This window comes from Manihot esculenta, chromosome 10 (genome assembly GCF_001659605.2).
Source record: "Manihot esculenta cultivar AM560-2 chromosome 10, M.esculenta_v8, whole genome shotgun sequence".
NCBI classification, from domain to species: domain Eukaryota; kingdom Viridiplantae; phylum Streptophyta; class Magnoliopsida; order Malpighiales; family Euphorbiaceae; genus Manihot; species Manihot esculenta.
The window spans coordinates 2615661-2637247 of NC_035170.2; the positions used below are offsets into that span (position 1 = coordinate 2615661).

The 21587-nt window shown below is 30.6% G+C and overlaps 3 protein-coding genes across 4 annotated transcripts; 1 reads left to right on the forward strand and 2 right to left on the reverse strand.

The window, feature by feature from the left end:
- Positions 1-1086: 1086 nt before the first annotated feature.
- On the reverse strand, positions 1087-4129 carry LOC110624586 (tropinone reductase homolog At5g06060). 2 transcript variants are annotated; one of them, XM_021769784.2, is made up of 5 exons: positions 3910-4126; positions 3614-3821; positions 2371-2587; positions 2161-2267; positions 1087-1477 (listed from the first exon to the last, which is right to left on the reverse strand). In XM_021769784.2, the coding sequence occupies exons 1-5, from the start codon at positions 3996-3998 to the stop codon at positions 1283-1285; spliced, it is 816 nt and encodes a 271-aa protein (XP_021625476.1). In that variant the 5' UTR covers positions 3999-4126; the 3' UTR covers positions 1087-1282. The 2 variants fall into 2 exon arrangements, 1 of the variants encoding a protein (XP_021625476.1); XR_006352279.1 differs by lacking the exons at positions 1087-1477; positions 2161-2267 and adding an exon at positions 2687-2941 and having other exon boundaries at positions 2449-2587; positions 3910-4129.
- Positions 4130-7250: 3121 nt separating this feature from the next.
- On the reverse strand, positions 7251-10349 carry LOC110625324 (tropinone reductase homolog At5g06060). The gene is made up of 5 exons (XM_021770940.2): positions 10074-10349; positions 9743-9950; positions 8558-8774; positions 8346-8452; positions 7251-7664 (listed from the first exon to the last, which is right to left on the reverse strand). Exons 1-5 carry the CDS (start codon positions 10160-10162, stop codon positions 7470-7472), a joined length of 816 nt encoding a protein of 271 aa, XP_021626632.1. The 5' UTR covers positions 10163-10349; the 3' UTR covers positions 7251-7469.
- A 5481-nt stretch (positions 10350-15830) lies between these two features.
- Positions 15831-18556, forward strand: LOC110625323 (receptor-like protein Cf-9 homolog). Its single transcript, XM_021770939.2, has one exon. It carries the CDS (start codon positions 15856-15858, stop codon positions 18436-18438), a length of 2583 nt encoding a protein of 860 aa, XP_021626631.1. The 5' UTR covers positions 15831-15855; the 3' UTR covers positions 18439-18556.
- Positions 18557-21587: the final 3031 nt, after the last annotated feature.

Here is a 21587-nt window from a genome sequence, read left to right on the forward strand (position 1 = left end):
ATTTTTAAAATTTTAATTATTTTAATTTGATTTATTTTTATTTAAAAAATTAAATCGATTAACGTTTAATATTATATTATTTTTAATAATATAAAAAATTAAATTATAATTAAAATTAAATTATTTTAATTAAATTTTTAGAATACTAAAAATAAAATATAAAATATAAAAAATTTATTAAAAAAATATAATTAATTAAATTAAATCAAATCAAATCGAATTAAATTAATTTATTTTAATTTAATTTTTAATTAATTTAATTTAATTTAATTAATTAAATATTCACTTTTAAATATTTATGTATGGTTTTTAATTATTATTATTATTATTGTTGTATGGTGACCGCCATATCGTTAGCATCTTCAAAAAAAAAAAAAAAAAAAAAAAGAACAGAGAAAAAATATGAAAGCAAGAGGAAGAAGGAAAGAGGCACGTGGGATGTCGATGCAAGTTCTGCAAAAAGATGCCCATACTCCTAAAACTTCCACGTAAGCCCATAGGGCTATCTTCACAGAATGGGGAACTGACTTCGCGTGCCACCCTCCTGTAGGGTCATGCAATTAATATCACCCGCCACTCATTACTTGACACACTCGCAATGTAAAAGGGCAGCTGTCACCGTCGACTCTCTCTCCCTCTCTTTCTTTACTCATGCGGTGACGTGTCAGAAACTATTGCCACGTGACTTTAGAATTCATAAATATAAGGTCAGCCACCAGACGTAATCCTTTTTCCAATATAATAATAATTTTTATTCCTTTTGTTTAAATACCAACAAAAATGTAAAAATTCTATCGACAATATCATTCATATTACTGAATCTGGCATAATGTTGGTATTTTGACTTTAGCAGTAAACATTTCGATGAGTTAAAGTTTAAAATTAAATTAAATAAATTAAAATTTAAAATTTTAGTATTTATAAAAATTAATTTTAAATAAAAATTAATTTAATTTAGTTTAATTTAATCAGTTTAATTTTTAATTGATTTTATTTATATTTTATTTTTAATTTTAATTATAATTTAATGCCAATAAAAATAGAAACATGAGAAAAGAAATAATTCTAATTTTTTGAAACAACTAACTATTATTTTCAGAGATGATGTTTCACTTTGGGTACCAATGGAAGACTAAGAGATTCAAACAGAAACAATGTCCTCAAAACCAAACATAAAGATAACAATCCCAAAATAGAGAATATGTCGTAGAATCAGACAATTCAAGACGATGGACAAATGTGCATTTTCAATGAAGGGGAGAAAAGAAAAAGGGCAGATTTCTCAATCCAGTCTCATGCCAGGATCAAATGCATTCACAGTGAATCCTCCATCAACAGAAATAATCTGTCCAGTAATGTATGAAGCAGCAGGTAAGCAGAGGAATGCAACCAGGGATGATACTTCTTTTGGTTCTCCAACGCGTTGAAGAGGCGTTCGAGCGACTATTTTATCCGAGAAATCTTTGTTAGCAAGCAACTGCAAGGAGAAAAGAAATTCACATGATAAGAAGAGGAGCTGTTACAAGTACCATTGATGAATTTTAATAGTGATTTCTTCTCAGATTCCAGTTAATATGCAGCATTTTAGAGGTGACAGACATAATAATCCACTCATCTATGCACAAGGAGAACTTTGTGAAAGGAAGTGCTAGGTTTGAAATTTGCCGAGACTCTAGCTGTTTGGCCGAACAACATTATAGTCAAGATTAATGGTGATCTTGGAAACAAACTTTTAAGGACACATGTCAGTAACAGATTACAGGAGTAGCATTGCAATTTGATTGAACTGTTTCAGGGTCAAGGGAACAGAAACCTTTCAAAATAATGAATAATATCATATATCATGCTTATAATGCAGGCATATACGCATCTTTTATAGTTTAACATGTCTGTGAAAAAATGTCCCTTGAGATCCAACAAGAATCCAGAAATCCACTTCATGTTTACAGCTTTTCCATGTTCAAAACAGTTCTAAGAGCAAATCCCAAGAAAGCTGAATGATTGATTCAACTAACTGTATAATGAATTATTGGCTGCTTTAAAGAAATAATACCTTCACTCATAAATGAGAATGGAATGCTGATATTTTAAAATGGATGATCATTTGCCAGAAAAAAGGGAAAAAAAGGAATGTTCTATGAGCAGGATAGAGAATAGTACATTTTCCACATGCGAGGTTCTGATATACCAGGGTGCAACAGAATTTGTCCTGATATTGTCTTTTGCCCACTCACAAGCCAAATTTTTTGTAAGTTGATTGATTGCACCTGCGAGCAGCAAATTTGATAATGTTTTTTAGTAGATTAATTACACTCAAATTTTTTACTCATGCTCAGGCAATAAATATACTAGTTTAGAACAGCAACTCACCTTTACTTGGACCATAAATTGATCCATTACCTATGTGCACAAGACCTGCAACAGAGGAATTGAATACAATGCTTCCAGCTCCTGATGCTTTTAGAAGAGGATGTGCAAGTTGGCACATATGGTATGCAGATTCAAAATTAGTTGCCATGAGTTTTGAAAATTCTTCAGCAGAGTACTCCATAGTTGGCTTCCTGATATTTGTGCCAACATTATTTACCTGAATGAAAGAGATCAAGCATGTTAAACTCCCTGAATATCCATAGATAAGAATAACACTCATTAAGTGATGCTCATCCTAATAAGCGCACGACATTACCTACTCCTTACAAAATTCTAAAGATATTCAAGATTACATCTAAAGAACACATGCACATGTGCATGCAGAGATATGATATGAGATCAATTGCCTTCATTGAAAAGCCAACGTTGCACCATTCCTGACATAAAAGTGCCCGGAATATTGTTGCATTGTGACACAATTACGGGCTTAAGCATCATTCTTTCATTAGAACACAAGTAACCGTTCTTTGAAGCCAAGCAAAATGATCCTCAATCTCTTGAGAAGAGTTTCCTGTTAGCGTAAAGTGCAGAATAATGATTCAAGTAAGTGAATTGATGCTAATCTTTCCTGGAGAAATTTACACGAAGACGAAAAAAACAATCATCTTAGATTTCTCAATTTATGTTCCTCATAAGACTGGAACCTAGGGCAAGAAAAAGTAGAAATATATTAAAAAAATTTTAGCATAGTTGTACTTAATAAATCTTGTTTTTGATATAATTTCAATCCACTGGGTAAACGGAAGGGGGGATTTTTTTCTTTTCCCCTGCATTTTAACTTCATCATGGAAGTCTGAAAAAATAGTTTGAGAAATACCAGCAATAGAAGCAAGCATTTCATAATATAGAACAATTTTATTATTCAATTTGAAGATCTAACACCATTTGCGGGTTGAGAGATTTTGACAATCTTGATCAAACCCCAGCAAAACAAATCAATTCAAGAAGAAACCCAAGTTTAAAGTGGAACCAGGGAGATTATACCTAAACAAGCAGCATAAACAATCTAATTTGCAATTGCATAAGTTAGCTCATGTATATATATCGGTATGCAAGTATTGCAATCAAGGTTGGAGACACAGTAAGCAAAACAACAACATCATTGCTGAGGAAACATACAAAATCATGATATGTAAGAATACTGATAATATCCAATAGCTGAGGCTGTCACTGGATTACTCACAAGAATGTTGAGACTGCCATTAAAAACAGAACCCACTTGCTCAATTAGCTTCTCTCTCTGGGCTCGAGATGTCGCATCACAAACTGACCCAGTGACCACAAAACCCTTGGCTTCCCATTCTTTCAAACACTTATTAAGCTCTGCTTCATTTCTTGAACATGTGTGCACTCTAGCTCCAAGCCCAGCAAGCTCCTCCACCGTTGCATTTCTATAAAACCCCACAATCAGAGATTTAAAAAAGCAGTGATTTCATTATAAATTGTCCACATAAAGAAAAGGGATAGAGAGAGAGAAACCCAATTCCCCGAGTGCCACCAGTGACAAGAGCAGTCATTCCATGAAGAGACCATCTTGGCTCCTTGAAACTGCTCTCTGCCTTTGACATGATTCTGTTCTGTGTGTTGCCGAGAAGATGCAAACTGAAGGATTCTGTTCTGTGTGTTGCCAAGAAGATGCAAACTGAAGACTGAAGATACTTTCCGAAATTGGAAACCTGTCAATTACGGAAAATGGAAAATATTTTTCTTCCTCAAACGTAAAATACAGTAATTTTTGTTACTTTCAGTAAAGGATGTCATTTGAAAATTTATTATTATCTATTTTACAGAAAATTTTGTTTTCATAATTTTAATAAATTTATTCATTAATTTATTCATTAATATAAAAATATTTTATTTTCTCTATTTTTAAGTGAAAAAATAAACTAAAAAAATATATTTTTTTCTCAAATTCTAAATAAATAATTGTACAGAACATAAAATTCTCCATTTTCTCGACATGACAGTTCAATGAAATAAATCTAATGGCTGATGTGATGCCGTGTCCCCTCTCTTGAATTATTATTTTAATAGTTACTACGTCACTTTGATGTTAAAAAATTCAATAGTCGATTTTTATATATTTTTAAAATTTAAATTATTTTCATATTTATCAAAAAAATGTTAGATGTCATTTTAATTATATATATTATTTATTTAATATAATTTTAAATATTTACAATTTTATACCATTTAGTTTTTTTATAAAAATTAAAATAAATTGACTAAATATTTTTCTAATAGAAAGAATAATAATTTAATTTTTTTATAAATATAGAGTGAGTGATTTTGAAATAAAAATAAATTAATAATTTTTTTAAAAATTTAAAAACTTATTAATAACTTTTCTAATAAATAATTAAATACAGCATAAAATTCTCCATTACCTTGAAACGACATTCACTAAAATAAATCTAATTTTTAATGTAATGAGACGCTTCTCTTTTAAATTATTATTTTAGTTATAATTAATGAGTTTTAGTTTATTAATATTAAAGTCTTTTCAAAATTAAAAGATTTTAAATTTAAATTCTAATTAAGATTAATTATATTAAAAAAATTATTTTGATTATATTTATATATGTTTGACGAATTTAATACTGATTATGTGAACATATTTAACGCTATGAAGTTGGTTGTGAAGTAGGGTTGTAGATAATAATTCGAGATTTAAAAGGTTTAAATTTAATTTATTTTTTAAATTGGATTCGAATTTAAATTTTAGTCAAATATTAATAAAATTAAGTTTAATTCATTTAATTTGTAAATTTCAGTAAAATATTAATAATATTAAATTTAACTCGTTTAATTTTTAAATTTCAGTTGAGTATTAATAAAATTAAATTTAACTCATTTAATAAATTAATTTAGACGAGTTAAACTTTTTATTGAATTTAATTTTAAATAGTTTACATATAATTTAATTTATTTATATATATAATAAGTTTTATTTAAAATTAATAAATTTAAAATTAAATAATTTTAATTAAATAAATATATATATAAAAATTAGCTCATAAATTTATAAAAATAAATTATTAAATTTTAATCATTTAAATATATATAAATTTTAAAAGTGTAATTAAATTATATAAAATTAAACTATAAAAAATTTAAGTGAAAATATATGTAAGCCTTGAATTTATTTCTCTTATAATATTAACATCAATATGCTTAATCAGACTGTTTATTCATAAACTCAAAAATAAACTGAGTTTACAAAATTTCGACTCGAAATTTTACAAGTCGAATACTTATACAACTCAAATTTGACTGGTTTACTAAACGAATTTAAAAATTAAATTCGAGTTTGATTTATTTAAAAATCGAATCGAATAGCTCATAAGTTTAATTAGTGATTTTTCTTCTATTCATCTACATGTTTTGAGAAAAAATAAGAAATGTTATTTTATACTTATTTAATAAATTAAGAATCGTAACTTTTACTATTTAAACATTAATTATAATATCTATTTTAACAGAGTTAAAAGTGAATTATTAACTCAATTAATTAAAAATAACAAAATTAAAAATGATAAAATAAATTTAATTTATGAGTATATTTTGTATATTATGTAATGAATCTATCCATTTTAGATTTATTAAATAAATTATTAACTTTTAATTTAGTTAAAATGAATATAATAAATATAATTAATTTTTTAAAGTAAAAAAATTATAATTTTTAAATTACTAGAATTAATGTTATCACACTATTTATGATTTATAATTACATAAAAAATTACTTATAAGTTATAATTATACAAAAAATTATTTATGATATATAACTACGACAAAAAATTATTGTTGATGTAAAAATATTAAAAAATAAATTATCAAATTTTAAAAATATATTGTTTAAAATTATAAATAAATTAAATCAAAATTAAAAATTAAATAAAATTGAAATACTGATTTAAGGTATATTTATTAAAAAAAATTATAATATAATTATTGTAATTGATAAAATTTTAAATTTTTTAATAATTATTAATTATATTAAAATATTAATTTTTTACTTACTATTAACCGGTAAAATATAAATAAATTTATATAATTAGTTAAGAATATATTAATTAATTTTTATAATTTAAAATATATTTAATAAAATATAAATAGTTTAGAATTTTTTATTATTATCTCATAATTTATTAATATATATTTAAATTTATATTAACATAAAAATTTATAATTAATAAATATTAAAAAAATAATACAGTGAAAGTAAAAAATCTCATTGATTATGAGCCGACAAAAAGAAATTTTAAAAAGTAGAATTAATAAAAAATACTAACTGATATAAACATCTAAATTGACTGTTTGAAACTGATAAGCTATCGACCGAAAATGAAAAAGTTTATTCAAACACCTTCTAAGGACTAATTTCTGTTATCACGAAGAATCCATATGGGACCTCAACTAACATATCAAAGGTTTTTAACCAATTAATGACTTCCACGCCCTTTTAAAATAACTTATTTATTGAAAAGTTAATTTTTTCAAAAATACACTTTCTACAAGTTATTTTTTAACAAATATGATTTAGATGTGTTCGATTAATATATTCTCATGAGATAAGGTGTGTTTATTGCGTTAGATAAATATAGTAATATTTATTTTCCATTTGCTATTATAAAATTTTAATTTTAAATTTTTTTCTTATTAGATATTATTGAATATTATTATTTAAAATCTCAAATTATTTTTTTAAAAAAATATTTAGATCTTAAACTTATTTTAATAATTATTTGTAGAAATGTATAAAATGTTATAGTAAAAAAAATTATTAATTTTATAATATTTATTAAATAATATGCCCATTAAACATCAACCATGGTTCAAGATTGAACCTAAAACCCTTAATTGGGTTTAATTCTATGATCTCGCCGGTTCAAGGTTCGGTTTAAAAACATTGCTTCAAACAAAACACCATGTCCTCAGAACTAAATATGAACAATATGTTATGAACCAGAACAATTCAAGACATTGGACAAATGTGCATTTTCAACGAAGGGGAGAAAAGAAAAAGGGCAGATTGCTCAATCCAGTCTCATGCCAGGATCAAATGCATTCACAGTGACTCCTCCATCAACAGAAATAATCTGTCCAGTAATGTATGAAGCAGCAGGTAGGCAGAGGAATGCAACCAGGGATGATACTTCTTTTGCTTCTCCAACGCGTTGAAGAGGCGTTCGAGCAACTATTTTATCCAAGAACTCTTTGTTAGCAAGCAACTGCAAGAAGAAAAAAGTTCACATGGTAAGAAGAGGAGCTGTTACAAGTACCATTGATGAATTTTAGTATTGATTTCTTCTCAGTTTCAGTTAATATGCAGCATTTTAGAGATTCCAGACATAATAACCCACACTTCTATGCACAAGGAGAATTTGGTGAGAGAGTGCTAGGCTTGAAACTCGCCGAGACTCCAGCCGTTTGGCGGAACGACATTATAGTGAAGACTAATGGAGACCTTGGAACAAAAACTTCTAAGTACACATGTCCATAAACAGATTACAGCAGTATCATTGCAATTTGATTGAACTGTTATAGGGTCGAGGGCACAGAAAACTTTCAAAATAATGAATAATATCATATATCATGCTTATAATGCAGGCATATACACATCTTTTATAGTATAACATGTCTCCTGAAAAAATATCCCTCGAGATCCAACAAGAATCCAGAAATCCACTTGATGTCTATAGCTTTTCCATGTTTAAAACAGTTCTAAGAACAAATCCCAACAAAGCTTAATGATTGATTCAACTAACTGTATAATTAAGTATCAGCCACTTTAAAGAAATAATACATTTACTCGTAAATGAGAATGACATGCCTATATTTTTAAACGAAGGATTATTTGCCAAACAAAAAGGAAAAAAAGAATGTTCTATGAGCGGGATGGAGAATAGTACATTTTCCACGAGTGAGGTTTTGATATACCAGGGTGCAACACAATTTGTCCTGATATTGTCTTTTGCCCATTCACAAGCCAAATTTTTGGTAAGTTGATTAATTGCACCTGCGAGCAAAGTGGATATACGTTTATGTTAGCATATTAATCAGTCCCATCAAATTTTTTACATGCTCAGGCAATAAAATATACTAGGTTAGAACAGCAACTCACCTTTGGTTGGACCATAAATCGATCCACTACCTATGTGCAAAAGACCCGCAACAGAGGAATTGAATACAATGCTTCCCGCTCCTGATGCTTTTAGAAGAGGATGTGCAAGTTGGCACAGATGGTATGCAGACTCAAAGTTGGTTGTCATGAGTTTTGAAAATTCTTCGGCAGAGTACTCGATAGTTGGCTTCCTGATATTTGTGCCAACATTGTTAACCTGAATAAAAGAGATCAAGCATGTTAAACTCCCTGATATTCATAGAAAAGAATAACACTCGTCAAGTGATGCTCATCCTAGTAAGCGCATAACCATTACCTGCTCCATGCAAAATTCTAAAGACATTCAAATTACATCTAAAGAACACATGCACATGTGCATGCAGAGAAATGACACGATATCGATCATGTTAATCTGAAAGCCAACATTTAACCGTTACTGACATAAAAAAGCCCAGAATCTTGCTGCATTGCGACACAATTGTGGGCTTAAACATCATTTTTTTATTAGAAGACATGTAACCATGCTTTGAAGCCAATCTAATTGATCATAACAGTCTAGCAAAATTCCCCCTTCATCTTCAAGCTGTTGAGAAGAGCTTCCAGGCTAGCTTAAAGTGCAGAATAATGATTCAAGCAAGTGAACTGATGCTAATCTTTCCTGGTGGAGTATACATAAAAATAATAAATAAGTATAACAAATAATCATCTTCGGTTTCTCATTTTATTCCCAATAAGAGTGGAACCTGAGACAATGGAAGGTACTTGAGTAATCTTGTTTTGATATAATTTCAATCCACTGGATAAACAGAAGGGGGAAATTTTATTTTTCCTGCATTTTGACTTCATCATGAAATCTAATACAAATAGTTTGAAAAATACCATCCAATAGAAGTAGCCATTTCATAATATGGAACAATTCTATTATTAAATTTGAAGACCTAACACCATTTGTTGGTTGAGTCCAGATTTTGACAATCTTGATCAAACCCCTCCAAGAGAAATCAATTCAAGAATAAAATCCAATTTTAAACTGGAACCAGGAAGATTAAACCTAAATAAGCCAATATTATATCCTTGTGCAAGTATTGCAATCAAGATTGTTCATTGCAGAGGAAACATACAAAATCATGAGATGTAAAAATACTGATATTATCCAATGGCTCAGGCTGTCACTGGATTACTCACAAGAATGTTGAGACGGCCATTAAAAACAGAACCCACTTGCTCAATTAGCTTCTCTCTCTGGGCTCGAGATGTCGCATCACAAACTGACCCAGTGACCACAAAACCCTTGGCTTCCCATTCTTTCAAACACTTATTAAGCTCTGCTTCATTTCTTGAACATGTATGCACTCTAGCTCCAAGCCCAGCAAGCTCCTCCACCGTTGCATTCCTATAAAACCCCACAATCAGAGATTAAACCAGTGATTTCACCACGTTCCATTATGGTTTGTCCGCAGAAAAAATAGGGGATAGAGGAGGAAAGAGAGAGAGAGAGAGAGAGAGAGAGAGATACCCAATTCCCCGAGTGCCACCAGTGACAAGAGCGGTCATTCCCTGAAGAGACCATCTGGGCTCCTTGAAACTGCTCTCTGCCTTTGACATGATTCTGTTCTGTGTGTTGCAAAGAAGGTGAAGACTGAAGATTGCAGACGACGACGGTGGTGGTGGTGGTGGTGGTGACACCAAGGCCTAATCGTCTGGAAGTTGGAAACTTTTTATATACATCCAGATGATTATCTGAATTTTCAGAAGAAAAAAATTGACCATTTCAAAACTTTGGATCCATAGTCTAGATTAGTGAAAACTCAGGAATCCATAACTGGACTTTTGCTTCTTTTCGGCTATTGATAGAGCCAAGCCTCATCCAAGATTCATACAAGGGCCCAAAAAACCTAATTGTTTTTGAAAAAAGATATTTTTTCATATGGAGAGCTGTCTCACTTTGTCAATTATTTTCTCATCCTTTCTATGTAATTTTTAATTTGTAATATTTTGATAAATTCATTTCCACAATATATAGAGATAGATAAAAATCCAAATTGTTAAAAATATAACTACCAGATGAAGCAAAGAATGGAAGTTCAGAAATTGAATGGAAGTCAAACTTCAATGTTTGGTGATGAAGTGGATTGGCAGTTAATATTAATGGATGAGGCGTCCGTAGTATATGGATAATTTAATTAGTTAAATAAATTAATTATTTTTTAAATAATGATAATATATATTTTAAGGATAATTAGAAAAAAAAACTATATTATAATTTATTTTTTAATAACGTATTATAATTTAATTTATAACAAAATGAATTATATAATTTCACTCTGTTAACAATAAAATTTTTGTTTAAATACTGTTTATAAATATTGATGTGGAATTTAAAAATTAATTAAAAATAATTTTTAATTAAAATTTTTAAAATTTTGTAAAAAAATATAATATAGTTCATATATTTACAAATTTAATTATAAAGTTGTTTTATAATAAAATAGCTATTTAGTTATAATTCACCTTTATATTTTTATAAATTAATATCTAAATATTATAATTATTTATAAATAAATCTTTATATTTTTAAAAAATTAATTTTATATATTTATTAAATTTTATATTTTATATTTAGAAATAAATTAATAAAATAAAAATTAAATGAAAAATCTCGGCACAATATATATCTAAATTTAAATCTAAAGAAAATTTTTTCATCTAATTTTTTCTTTCTCAATTATTTGTTTTTTCATTTGATTAGAATGTAGAGGAGATTTCATATCTTTTATTTAATTATTTTTATATATAAAATATTAAAATTTAATAAATAAAAAAAATTAATTTATAAAGATAAAAACATATTAATAATTTTAATATTTAGAGACCATCTATAAAAATTTTAGAGATTAATTTTAATTAAAAATATAAAATTTAAATTAAAAGATTATTTTAATAATCAAATAAAATTTAAAAACTAAAATTAAAAATATATGAATCAAAATTTAGCTTTCACTAAATTATAATTTAGCATTAATATTTAATCGTGTTAGAAAAAAATCCTCATTTTACTAAACATGAACATATATAATTTTTTTATTACAAATTAAAATATAAAATTTTACTCGAAAATGCATTAAATTATAAAATAACTTTTTATAATTATTCATAAATTTTAAAATGATTATATAGAATAATATCAATTAACAGTTAATTTTTAATTTTATAATGCTTGCTAATTAATTTTTTCATATCATATCGAATGAATTTTAAAATTTTTTTAATTAATAGAGTAATTAATTAATAAAATATTTTTATAATTTTATAAAAATTTTAATATATTTATCAAAATTTAGAGATTAAATAATGAAAGGAGATACTATTTATCACAAATAAATTTCAGAAATACAAACATCTCAGTTTATAAATATACTGAGCCTTTTATGAATATTAATTCAAAATTTGACATTTTAATTATTTTTTTCCTTTTCACTTATTATGTGTAATGTACACATTGACATATAGGATATGGTCCTTTTTTTTAATGAAATAAAAAATTGAGGAGTAAAATATAAAAATTTTAATTTATTTAGATATATTTATCACCAAATTTAAATCAGTGAGTGCGATTATTAATTTTTTATATTATGACCGTTATATTATTAATATTATTTTTAACCTATTATATAAATAATCATGAAAAACGTAATAAGAAAGACATAATAAAATTTTATTATAGCAATTTTATTTTAGTCAGCAGATTCTTTTTTCTGTTTGATAAGCTAAATTTTTTTAAAAAAAATTTTTTTAGAGAATTTAATTTGAGTCATGGGAGTTAAATAGAGATAGTTTATTAGAAAATTTAAGTTTAAGTGTGTAAGGATAAATAATTTATAATTATTTCACTCTAGAGGCCACTACTTCCAATAGACTTGCTCAAAATCTCACTAAGCTAAGAGAACTCATTTTAGATGAGGTAACACGCCCATGGTTGAATCTATTTCCTTTATGACTTTGTCTTCTTCTTCTTCTTTTTCACTCCCAACTCCAAACTATGTTCACAATAATTGATTTGTCGGCTAACAATTTCACAGGGAATATAATTGAAATATTATTATTAATAATTTTAAAATTTTATTTTTATCATTTAAATTTATTTTTTTAAATATTATTTTTATTTTATTATTATAAAAAAATTATTATTTAATTTTTATACTATGAAAAAACTAATTAATTAATTTTTTAATTTTAAAAAATATACTAAATAAGTCTTGAAATTTTAATAAAAAATTATTAATTAATTTTTTAATTTTATAAAAGTATTTATTAATTATTCACTGAAAAAAATTTATTGTGGTGTTACAAAATTTATTAGTTGATTTTTTAATTTTTAAAAATATATTAAAATATTTTTAAAGTATTAAAAAAATATATTAATTAATTTTTTTATTAATTTAATTATTAAATATTTTACTATTTAATTATTATAAAAGAAAAAAATTTTATATAATCTCTCACTTTTGTAAAAATATTTCCTGATTATTCTTTTTGTATTATATATCCTTTAGGTATTATATATTCGAGCTCGCAGCACTGACGAGATCATAAGCCAAAAATAGAAATGCCCTCATGAGAATAAGAAAAATTCGCAAGTCAAAAGCTTAGCTAGACGCTGAGCTCTTAGCCCTGATTAGTTCGACTAGCAAAGTCCCAATAGAGATAGTCTGATCCATTAATTAAATAAAATTAACAAAGCTAGAAGACGGTCTGAGTAAAAAATAATAATGAAGTACAGACCGAGGTGAAATATCATTCATCATCAAATACACATTTCCAGATCGTCATACATTCAAACATCAAAGTAAAGAAACAAAGAAATAAAAAGGCAAGGAAATGACGCTTTTGACACGAGCAGTTCACGGGCCACGCGGTCATAAATAGAGTTTAAGGATTTACCCCCTCGCCACTCATATAATAACTGCCGATGAGGTAAAGGGGCAATTGATGACTGCCGGGTTTATTCTATCCTGGGCGAGGAGCCTAGGTCGGACCCAAGAGGAGAACGATGGCCAAAATCCCATTAAGCCCTTCTTAGGCTGACCAACTCAGTACACGCCGGGCCGGATGGGTTACCCGCGAGTCCAGACCCAGCAGGAAGAAGCCCAGCACAGTGATGTGATGTGAGGGAGAGAAGCTGGTCCAGTCACTTTGCAGTCTTGTCCGCACGCGCACCGGAGGAATTAAATAGCCGCCTGGCATGGAGAGGGTATGACACGTCCGTACGTACGGGCCTGAGTGACATAGACAGGTATGGAGAGGGGTATGACACGTCCGTATGTACGGGTCTAAGTGACATAAACATGTAGCATAATAGTAGAACAGATAAAAAGAGAGTCTTCTCTTTCCTTCTTCTTCTTCCGGCTTTGTCCTGGACTCCATATTTTATTTTTACATTATTTTTCTTTGCAACTCTTGTCTATCCATACTACACTAATTCATTAACTTGACTTGAACGTCGGAGGATTTCCACCGAAGCATTCCCATAAACTCCTGACTATTTTTTTTATTCTATAGATTTTTTCATCAAATTAAATATTGAAAGGCCATATGATGGACCCATATTATGGAGTAAGAGGAAGATCAAATTTATTATTAATGAAGAAGGAGGTGTAAGATGCTATGCTCCATTATCTACAAAATTTTAGATTATTTGGAAGGAAATTCAGGAGGAAATTTTTGGGTATGTAAATTTTTAGATAAGTAATAATTTCAATTCCTCCTTTGACTAGAATTGCAATGTGAGATAATGGTGTAGATTTTTTAGAACATCAATTTTGGAATTTTTATTCTTTTTAAGCTTTGATTTAACTAATTTAGTTAAAGAAAGAGGAAAAATGCCTATGAGTTTAATAAATGTGGTCCATTCTTTGTCTTTTATATAAACGGTATTAAATTTTTTTATATTAATATTAAATTATTTTATTTAATAAATTTAAAAATTTAATTACGTCAAAAATCATTTAAAAATTAACCGAACTTTTAATATTTTTTAAAAAATTTAAATGGAACTTTTACCTTAAAAAATAAAAAGGTATTGGAGGAAGAGAAAGTTTTATCTGCACCTGAATTTATATATCTATCCACCTATAAAACTCATATAGATAAAAATTATAATAAATTAATTTTTTAAAATCATATTATAATTTTTAATTAGCTGAATGGATAAATATACAATATCAGTAAAAATTTCTAAATTTCATTTAAAAAAAAAAAGAAAAAAACACTTTATCAAGCTCTGGAATATATAACACGTATTGAATAGATTAAGAAGAGGGATGAATAGATTAAAAAGGACAAATCTCTAAGTCACTGCCCATTATCTCTGAAAGTAACACAAGGGAAAATAGTGTTGAAGACATTAAAATCGATGCCTTGGTCTTTACGTCTATAATTGTCTTGATGAGAAATATTAATTGCAATTACTTTATTAAGTGATTGCAGTTTTGATTAAGATAGTGAAGACTTTGATTATTCCTGGCAGTTATAAGTCTTCTTGAATTGAGATGGCCATATTTTGTCGTAACGCCATAGTTATGGTCATTGTCCCTTTGCCTTGGCGTTCTCGCTCATCCTAGAATTAAACTGAATAATGTTAGTGCACATTAATACTAAAATTCAAATAAATTCAATTTTATCTTTTAAGCTAAATAGATCCTTAATTTTTTTAATTAAGTTCATATTAATATATTTTTATTAATAAGATATTATTTTCTATAATTTTTAATTAATAAAATTACTTAATATTGTAAATTAAATTTAAAAACAAAAAAGTAAAAATCTATTTTAAAAAAATATACGTGTATATGGAGACTTAATTAAAAAGATTGAAGTATTGTGTTTAGCCTAAAAAATAAACTTGGACATTTTTAAACTTTCCTAAAAGTTTAAGGGCAATATTTAGGCCTTTTGCCTTCTTCTTCTTCTTGTAATTAATTAAAGATTTAAGAGTCATAATACAAATCTAGATTCAAAATAAAATTGAATTTCATAAATATTACATAATTAATTATTACCCATTATTTTTCAAAACATATAAATAATTATTTTTATTAATTAAAGTTTAATATTATAAATTTATTAATATTTAGAATAGTTAAGGGTCTGTTGGGTTCGACTGCAGGTTCTTGATTTTGGTTTAAAAAAACATAAGATCATATATTTCCCAATTTTTAGTCTATAAAACAGCAATGCTCATCTTCATTTTTTATGTATCCTTCAGAATTTCCCACTTTCGATTTCGTAAAAGCAACAACATGGGTTGTTCACTATGGCTCAGTCAATTACTCTGCCTCCTTTTCTTTCTCTTGCATTTTCAAGCTGCTAGTTCTCCATTTTCATCCTCAAATCTCTCGTCTTCACATGTGCTTTGCCATCTTCACCAAAGTCATGCGTTGCTCCATTTCAAAAATTCTTTCTCCATTACCAGTTCTGCCTCAATGGACTCTCGCCTGCATGATGTTCCTTATCCGAAAACAGAGACATGGGAAGAAGGCAGTGATTGCTGCTTATGGGATGGGGTCACGTGTGACTTACAAACAGGTTATGTAATTGGCCTTCGCCTTTCTCGCAGTATGCTTTTTGGTTCCTTTCATCCCAATAACTCTCTTTTCCTCCTCTCTCATCTTCAATTTCTGGATCTCTCCAATAATGATTTCAATTCCTCCAGTATTTCACCTCAGTTCGGTGGATTTTTTAATTTAAGACATCTTAATCTGAATAACTCTGGTTTTGCAGGCCAAGTTCCTTCAAAAATCACTTATTTATCTAACTTGGTTTCACTTGATATCTCTTTCAATGATTTGACACTAGAAGCCACCACTTTCAATAGATTAGCTAAAAACCTCACCAAGCTAAGAGAACTCATTTTAGATGAGGTAAACATGTCCATGGTCGAACCTATTTGGTTGATGAATTTGTCGTCTTCTTTTTCATCTCTCTATCTCAATGATTGTGGATTGCAAGGGGAATTTCCACGCAATTTGCTTCAACGGCAAAAACTTCGGGTGCTCGATTTATGGGGAAATCATGACCTCATTGTTTGTTTGCCAAGGTCTAATTGGAGTAGTTCCCTTGACGTTTTGTTTGTTTCTTATACAAAAATTACAATACATTTAGATGGTGATCTTATTAATAATCTAAGGTCTGTGAAAATGTTGGGTCTTAGTGGTTGCAGTTTTGTTGGTTCAAATGTATCATGGTTTGGTAATTTGAGGCAACTCAGTAGGTTATATCTTTCATCAAATAATTTTAGTGGCCATATTCCATCCGCATTTGGGAACCTTGAGCATCTCACTCATTTGGCACTCTCATCTAATAATTTTGATGGTCAAATTCCCCCATGGTTATTGAACCATAACCAACTCATTGGTTTATTTCTTTCCAATAATAAACTCATTGGTACAATTCCCAATTCTTTTGCAAACTTGGCAACACTTCAACATTTAGATTTATCAAGCAATCGACTGGTGGGACCCATTCCTTCTCAAGTTCGTAGACTTTCAAGTCTAATTGTATTGGATTTATCTAATAACTTGCTCAATGCAACAATACCATCCTCCTTGCTTAACCTACCTCATTTGCAATTTTTATTTCTCAATAGTAACCTGTTCATGGGTCGTATTCGTCGGTTCCAACATAATTCCTTGATTCATATTGATTTGAGCAATAATAAGTTGGAAGGGGCAATTCCAATTTCAATTTGCAAGCTAAAGCAACTCCAAGTTCTTCACTTTTCCAACAATAGCTTTAGCGGTTCCATTCCACATTGCTTGGGAAATTTTAGCAACAATCTGTTGGCGTTGCATCTGGGCATGAACAGTTTCCAAGGAAGCATCCCCACATTTTCGAAGGACAATAGCTTGAGGTATTTGAACTTACATGGCAATCAATTAGGAGGGCGAATTCCACGGTCTATCCTCAATTGCAAAAGCTTGGAAGTTTTGGACATTGGCAACAATGAGATAGATGATACTTTCCCTGTTTTTTTGGAAACTCTTCCACAGCTACAAGTTCTTGTCCTACGATCCAACAAACTTCATGGATTTCTAAAGGCTGCATCGGCTAATTATTCCTTCTCCAAGTTGCGAATTTTTGACATGTCCAATAATAATTTAAGTGGACCTCTGCCACTTGAGTATTTCTATAGTTTTGAAGCCATGATAGTTTCCGATGAAAGCTTTCGATACATGGGTATCACAGGATTCTATAGATACACTTATTCTGTGGATGTGACATGGAAAGGATCGGGGATTGAGTTAAGGATCCAAACTATGTTCACAACAATTGATTTGTCAGCCAACAAATTTACTGGGAATATACCGTGGTCAATTGGGAAGCTTGTATCGCTTAAGCAACTCAATCTTTCTCATAATTACCTCACTGGTAATATTCCACCTGATTTGGGAAAATTGATAAATCTTGAATCATTGGATCTCTCTTCAAATACGCTCACCGGAAAGATTCCAACAGATTTGGTAGACTTGATATTTCTTTCAGTCTTTCGAGTTTCACATAACCAACTCGCAGGACGCATACCTCTTGGCAAACAACTGGATACCTTTGATAGTAGTTCATATGAAGGAAACTCAGGGTTGTGCGGATTTCCACTGAAAAAAGCATGTGAAGATGGGGAAAGGCAGCCAACAACTCTTTCAGAAGAAGGTGATTCAGAGTCTGAAAATGGATTTGGGTGGAAAGCTGTTTTGATAGGGTATGTATGTGGTTTCATATTTAGTGTCACAATGGCACATCTGATGTTCAGAACAAGAAAGCCTATATGGGTTGTGAAGATGGTTGAAGCCAAAACAAAAACCTACAGATGTCGTGGAAAAAATTAAACCTACTCATTTGGGTTAAGCTTTCAAGGTAATATTTAAGTTTATATTTATATATATATAATTCAAATTTTTGCAATTTGTATTTCTTAATATTAATTAAATAAACTTCTTAGGTTGGTTAGGGTGATCAATCAGTCGATTACGTTTAAAATCGAACCGAATCGAATAAATTGAAAATTAAAATTTTAATATTCGTGAAAATCAAATCGAACTAATTTTGATCAAAAATCGAATTAAATCAAATCGATCTGATTCGATTCGGTTCGATTTGAATTTTTAATAAATTTTTATTTTTTATACTTTATTTTTATTATTTTAAAATTTAATTGAAATATTTTTTCAATTAACATAATACTCTCACCCCTAAGGTTGGTGAATAATGAGAGGGAACTAAATATTGGCACGTTGAGAAATGGCTCAACTGCATTGCTCAGAAAGTCTGGGATAACTCGCACACAAAATGTGAAAATTAGTTCTATTTGCTTTTGCTTGATATTTTTTTTTTTATTTTTTATAAAATAAAAATTTTTTAATGGAAGAAAAATTACTTATTTACCTTAATTTAATTAAATTATTTAGAGAATTAACACATTTAAATTAAATAAAACTTAAGCTACGTTGTTTGTTAATTTTCAGTAAGCAATGTTTTATGAAAAATTTTTAAGTGGATATGTTGAAAGTATTTTATTTATTATCAATAATAAGTACTTCACTGTTTTGAAAGAAAAATTTTAATCTTTTATTTGATATAATTTATTTTATAAAAAAATTTAAATAGATTTTTTATAAAATCATATAAAATTTCTAACCTATTTTAAAATAAAAATTTTAAAAGTTAAAAGGAATTTAATTTTCTCATTCTAATAACAAGAAAATTATTTAAAAAGGAATTAAAAGCAAAATGTTGTGGTTTTTAAATTTTCATAATTTTTCATTGTTTTAAAAGTATGAAATAAGTAATTGTATCATTAATTTTTTATGACCGCTGGATTTCTTCACCCCGGACCAGGGGCTTGACCACAACCAAAGACCCATAACGTAGAGGCCCACGCACCTGATATGCACAACAAGTCTGGCTCATTCAACCTTCAAGGCCGGGCTCAATTAAGCTTCTTCACTCAGACCGGCCCAGTCCGCGACCAGCAGGCCCTCTCCTCTCAGGCTCAGCGTCCGGCCCGACTCTCGGCCCAGCCCAGTATCCAGAGCCACACTCAGACAGCCTAGCAGATCCGCTCGAACGTACGCACGGGGAGAATTAGAGGCCGTTACGCATGGAGCAGGCGGCTGATACCCTCGTACGCTCGAATCTGTATGTCAGAGACGCGTGTCCCAATCATGAAAAGGCCTTTACACGTCACCAGCAAGCATAGCGAAATGGATAAAAGGGGAACCCCCTCCCCAGAAAGTTTAAGCTTTGTCTTTCAATACAAAAACCCTTGTAAAATCCTATTCTATTGGATCTCAGATCATCAATTGGCGCCGTCTGTGGGAAACGAAGGAGATCTTTTCATCACCGGAGTTTTCACTTTCAAAACCCACTGAGATCCACGATGGCAAACCACCAAGAAAGTAACCTTAACATTCCAAATGACCTGAGCTCTGCCCAAGATGGGCAGCAGTTCTCCTTTTCTAGCCCTACAACGTTGAATAACCAAACGCCTATTCCTCTTAATCCCTCGCCAAGCTTGGCAGGGAATACTCCCACCGTGACTCTGTCTAACCAGGACATTCAAACCATGGCTCTCCAGCTACAGACTACTGCTCACTGGTTGGGGCAGATAATGCAACAGAGGGGCCTTAGCACCCCAGTAAATACACTCCCAGTAGTGGAGGAACCCAGAACCAATGAGCCCCGACCTACCTCTGACCGCCTCCAAACTAACAGCCACGATGCCGGGGAAGAGGAAGAACCGGAGGCCCGAATCCATGGGAGAAGGGCAAGAGAGTTGATAGAAAATGAGGAGGCAGACAACTATTCTGCCGGAACAACCAGGGAAACGGGAACTGAAACAGAGGAGGAGGAATACAGCTTGGGCAAAGGATCCAGCCCGGAAGACGAGAAAATGAACCAAAAGCTGAAAAGGTTGAAAGAGCAGCTCTTAGCCGAGCTAGGTAAGAAAGATCAGAGCCAAACCTCCTTGCCCACTTCTTCTCCCTTCTCAAAGATAGTGCAGCAGGAGACCGTTCCCAAGAAGTTTATGATGCCGCCGATGGCGGCTTATAATGGAGCTGGTAACCCGAGAGAGCATGTCATGAACTATAAGACCTTTATGGAGTTGCAAACCCTGTCAGATGCCTTAATGTGTAAGGTGTTCCCAACAACGCTCTCGGGACCAGCGCGGGTGTGGTTCAACAGCCTGGAGGCCAGAAGCATTAAAAGTTTTGGAGATCTTGCCACCCGCTTCATCAGCAGGTTCATAGCCGGGGTGCCAGCAGATAGGAAGACGAGCTATCTAGAAACAGTGAAACAGAAAGAAGGTGAATCACTCAGAGAGTATGTCGCCCGCTTCAATACGGAGGCCCTGCAGATTCCCGAGCTGGATGAAGGAAGGGCGGTGGAGGCCATGCAAATGGGAACAACCTCTGCCGAGTTCTTTGGTTCTTTGAGCAGGAAACCTCCGACCTCACTAGCTGAGTTGATGAAGAGGGCGGAGAAGTATATAAGGCAGGATGACGCCTTAGTGACGAGTAGATTTGCTAAAGGGATGGCAGGAAAAGAGAAAGCCCCGGAGGAGAGGAGACCGGAGAGACACGAGAAGAAACATGGAAAGAGGCCTGAGCCGTACAAACAGGCCTGGGAGAGAAGGGATCAAAGGCCTCCTCCTCCTCCTCGGGCTCCTGAACCAAGAGTGCTCCCTCCTTGGGTTCCCGAGAAACCAACCCCCCTCAACGCTTCCAGAGCCGAAGTGCTCATGGTAGTCCAGGATAAGGAGTTCCTCCAGAGGCCCAAACCCATGAAGTCGGAAGCAGATCAAAGAAATCCTGACAAGTATTGTCAGTACCACCGGAGCCATGGGCACGATACGAATAACTGTTTTCAGTTAATCGCGGAGATTGAGAGGCTGATAAAAAGGGGGCACCTCAAAAATTTTGTGAAGAAACCAGAGGGACAGAGGCCTCAGCCTGGTCCGACAACTCAGATGCCTAGG

Bases quoted from the DNA above. Each gene is read 5' to 3' on its own strand.
- LOC110625324 (XM_021770940.2), bottom strand. From the start codon at position 10,162: ATGTCAAAGGCAGAGAGCAGTTTCAAGGAGCCCAGATGGTCTCTTCAG. The intron at 8,453-8,557 runs GTGAGTTGCTGT...CTTTGCTCGCAG, and splicing joins GATTTATGGTCCAACCAAAG to GTGCAATTAATCAACTTACC. The intron at 7,665-8,345 runs GTACTATTCTCC...TTCTTCTTGCAG, and splicing joins AAACCTCACTCGTGGAAAAT to TTGCTTGCTAACAAAGAGTT.
- LOC110624586 (XM_021769784.2), bottom strand. From the start codon at position 3,998: ATGTCAAAGGCAGAGAGCAGTTTCAAGGAGCCAAGATGGTCTCTTCAT. The intron at 2,588-3,613 runs GTGAGTAATCCA...TCTTTCATTCAG, and splicing joins ATGGCAGTCTCAACATTCTT to GTAAATAATGTTGGCACAAA. The intron at 1,478-2,160 runs GTACTATTCTCT...TTCTCCTTGCAG, and splicing joins GAACCTCGCATGTGGAAAAT to TTGCTTGCTAACAAAGATTT.
- LOC110625323 (XM_021770939.2), top strand. From the start codon at position 15,856: ATGGGTTGTTCACTATGGCTCAGTCAATTACTCTGCCTCCTTTTCTTT.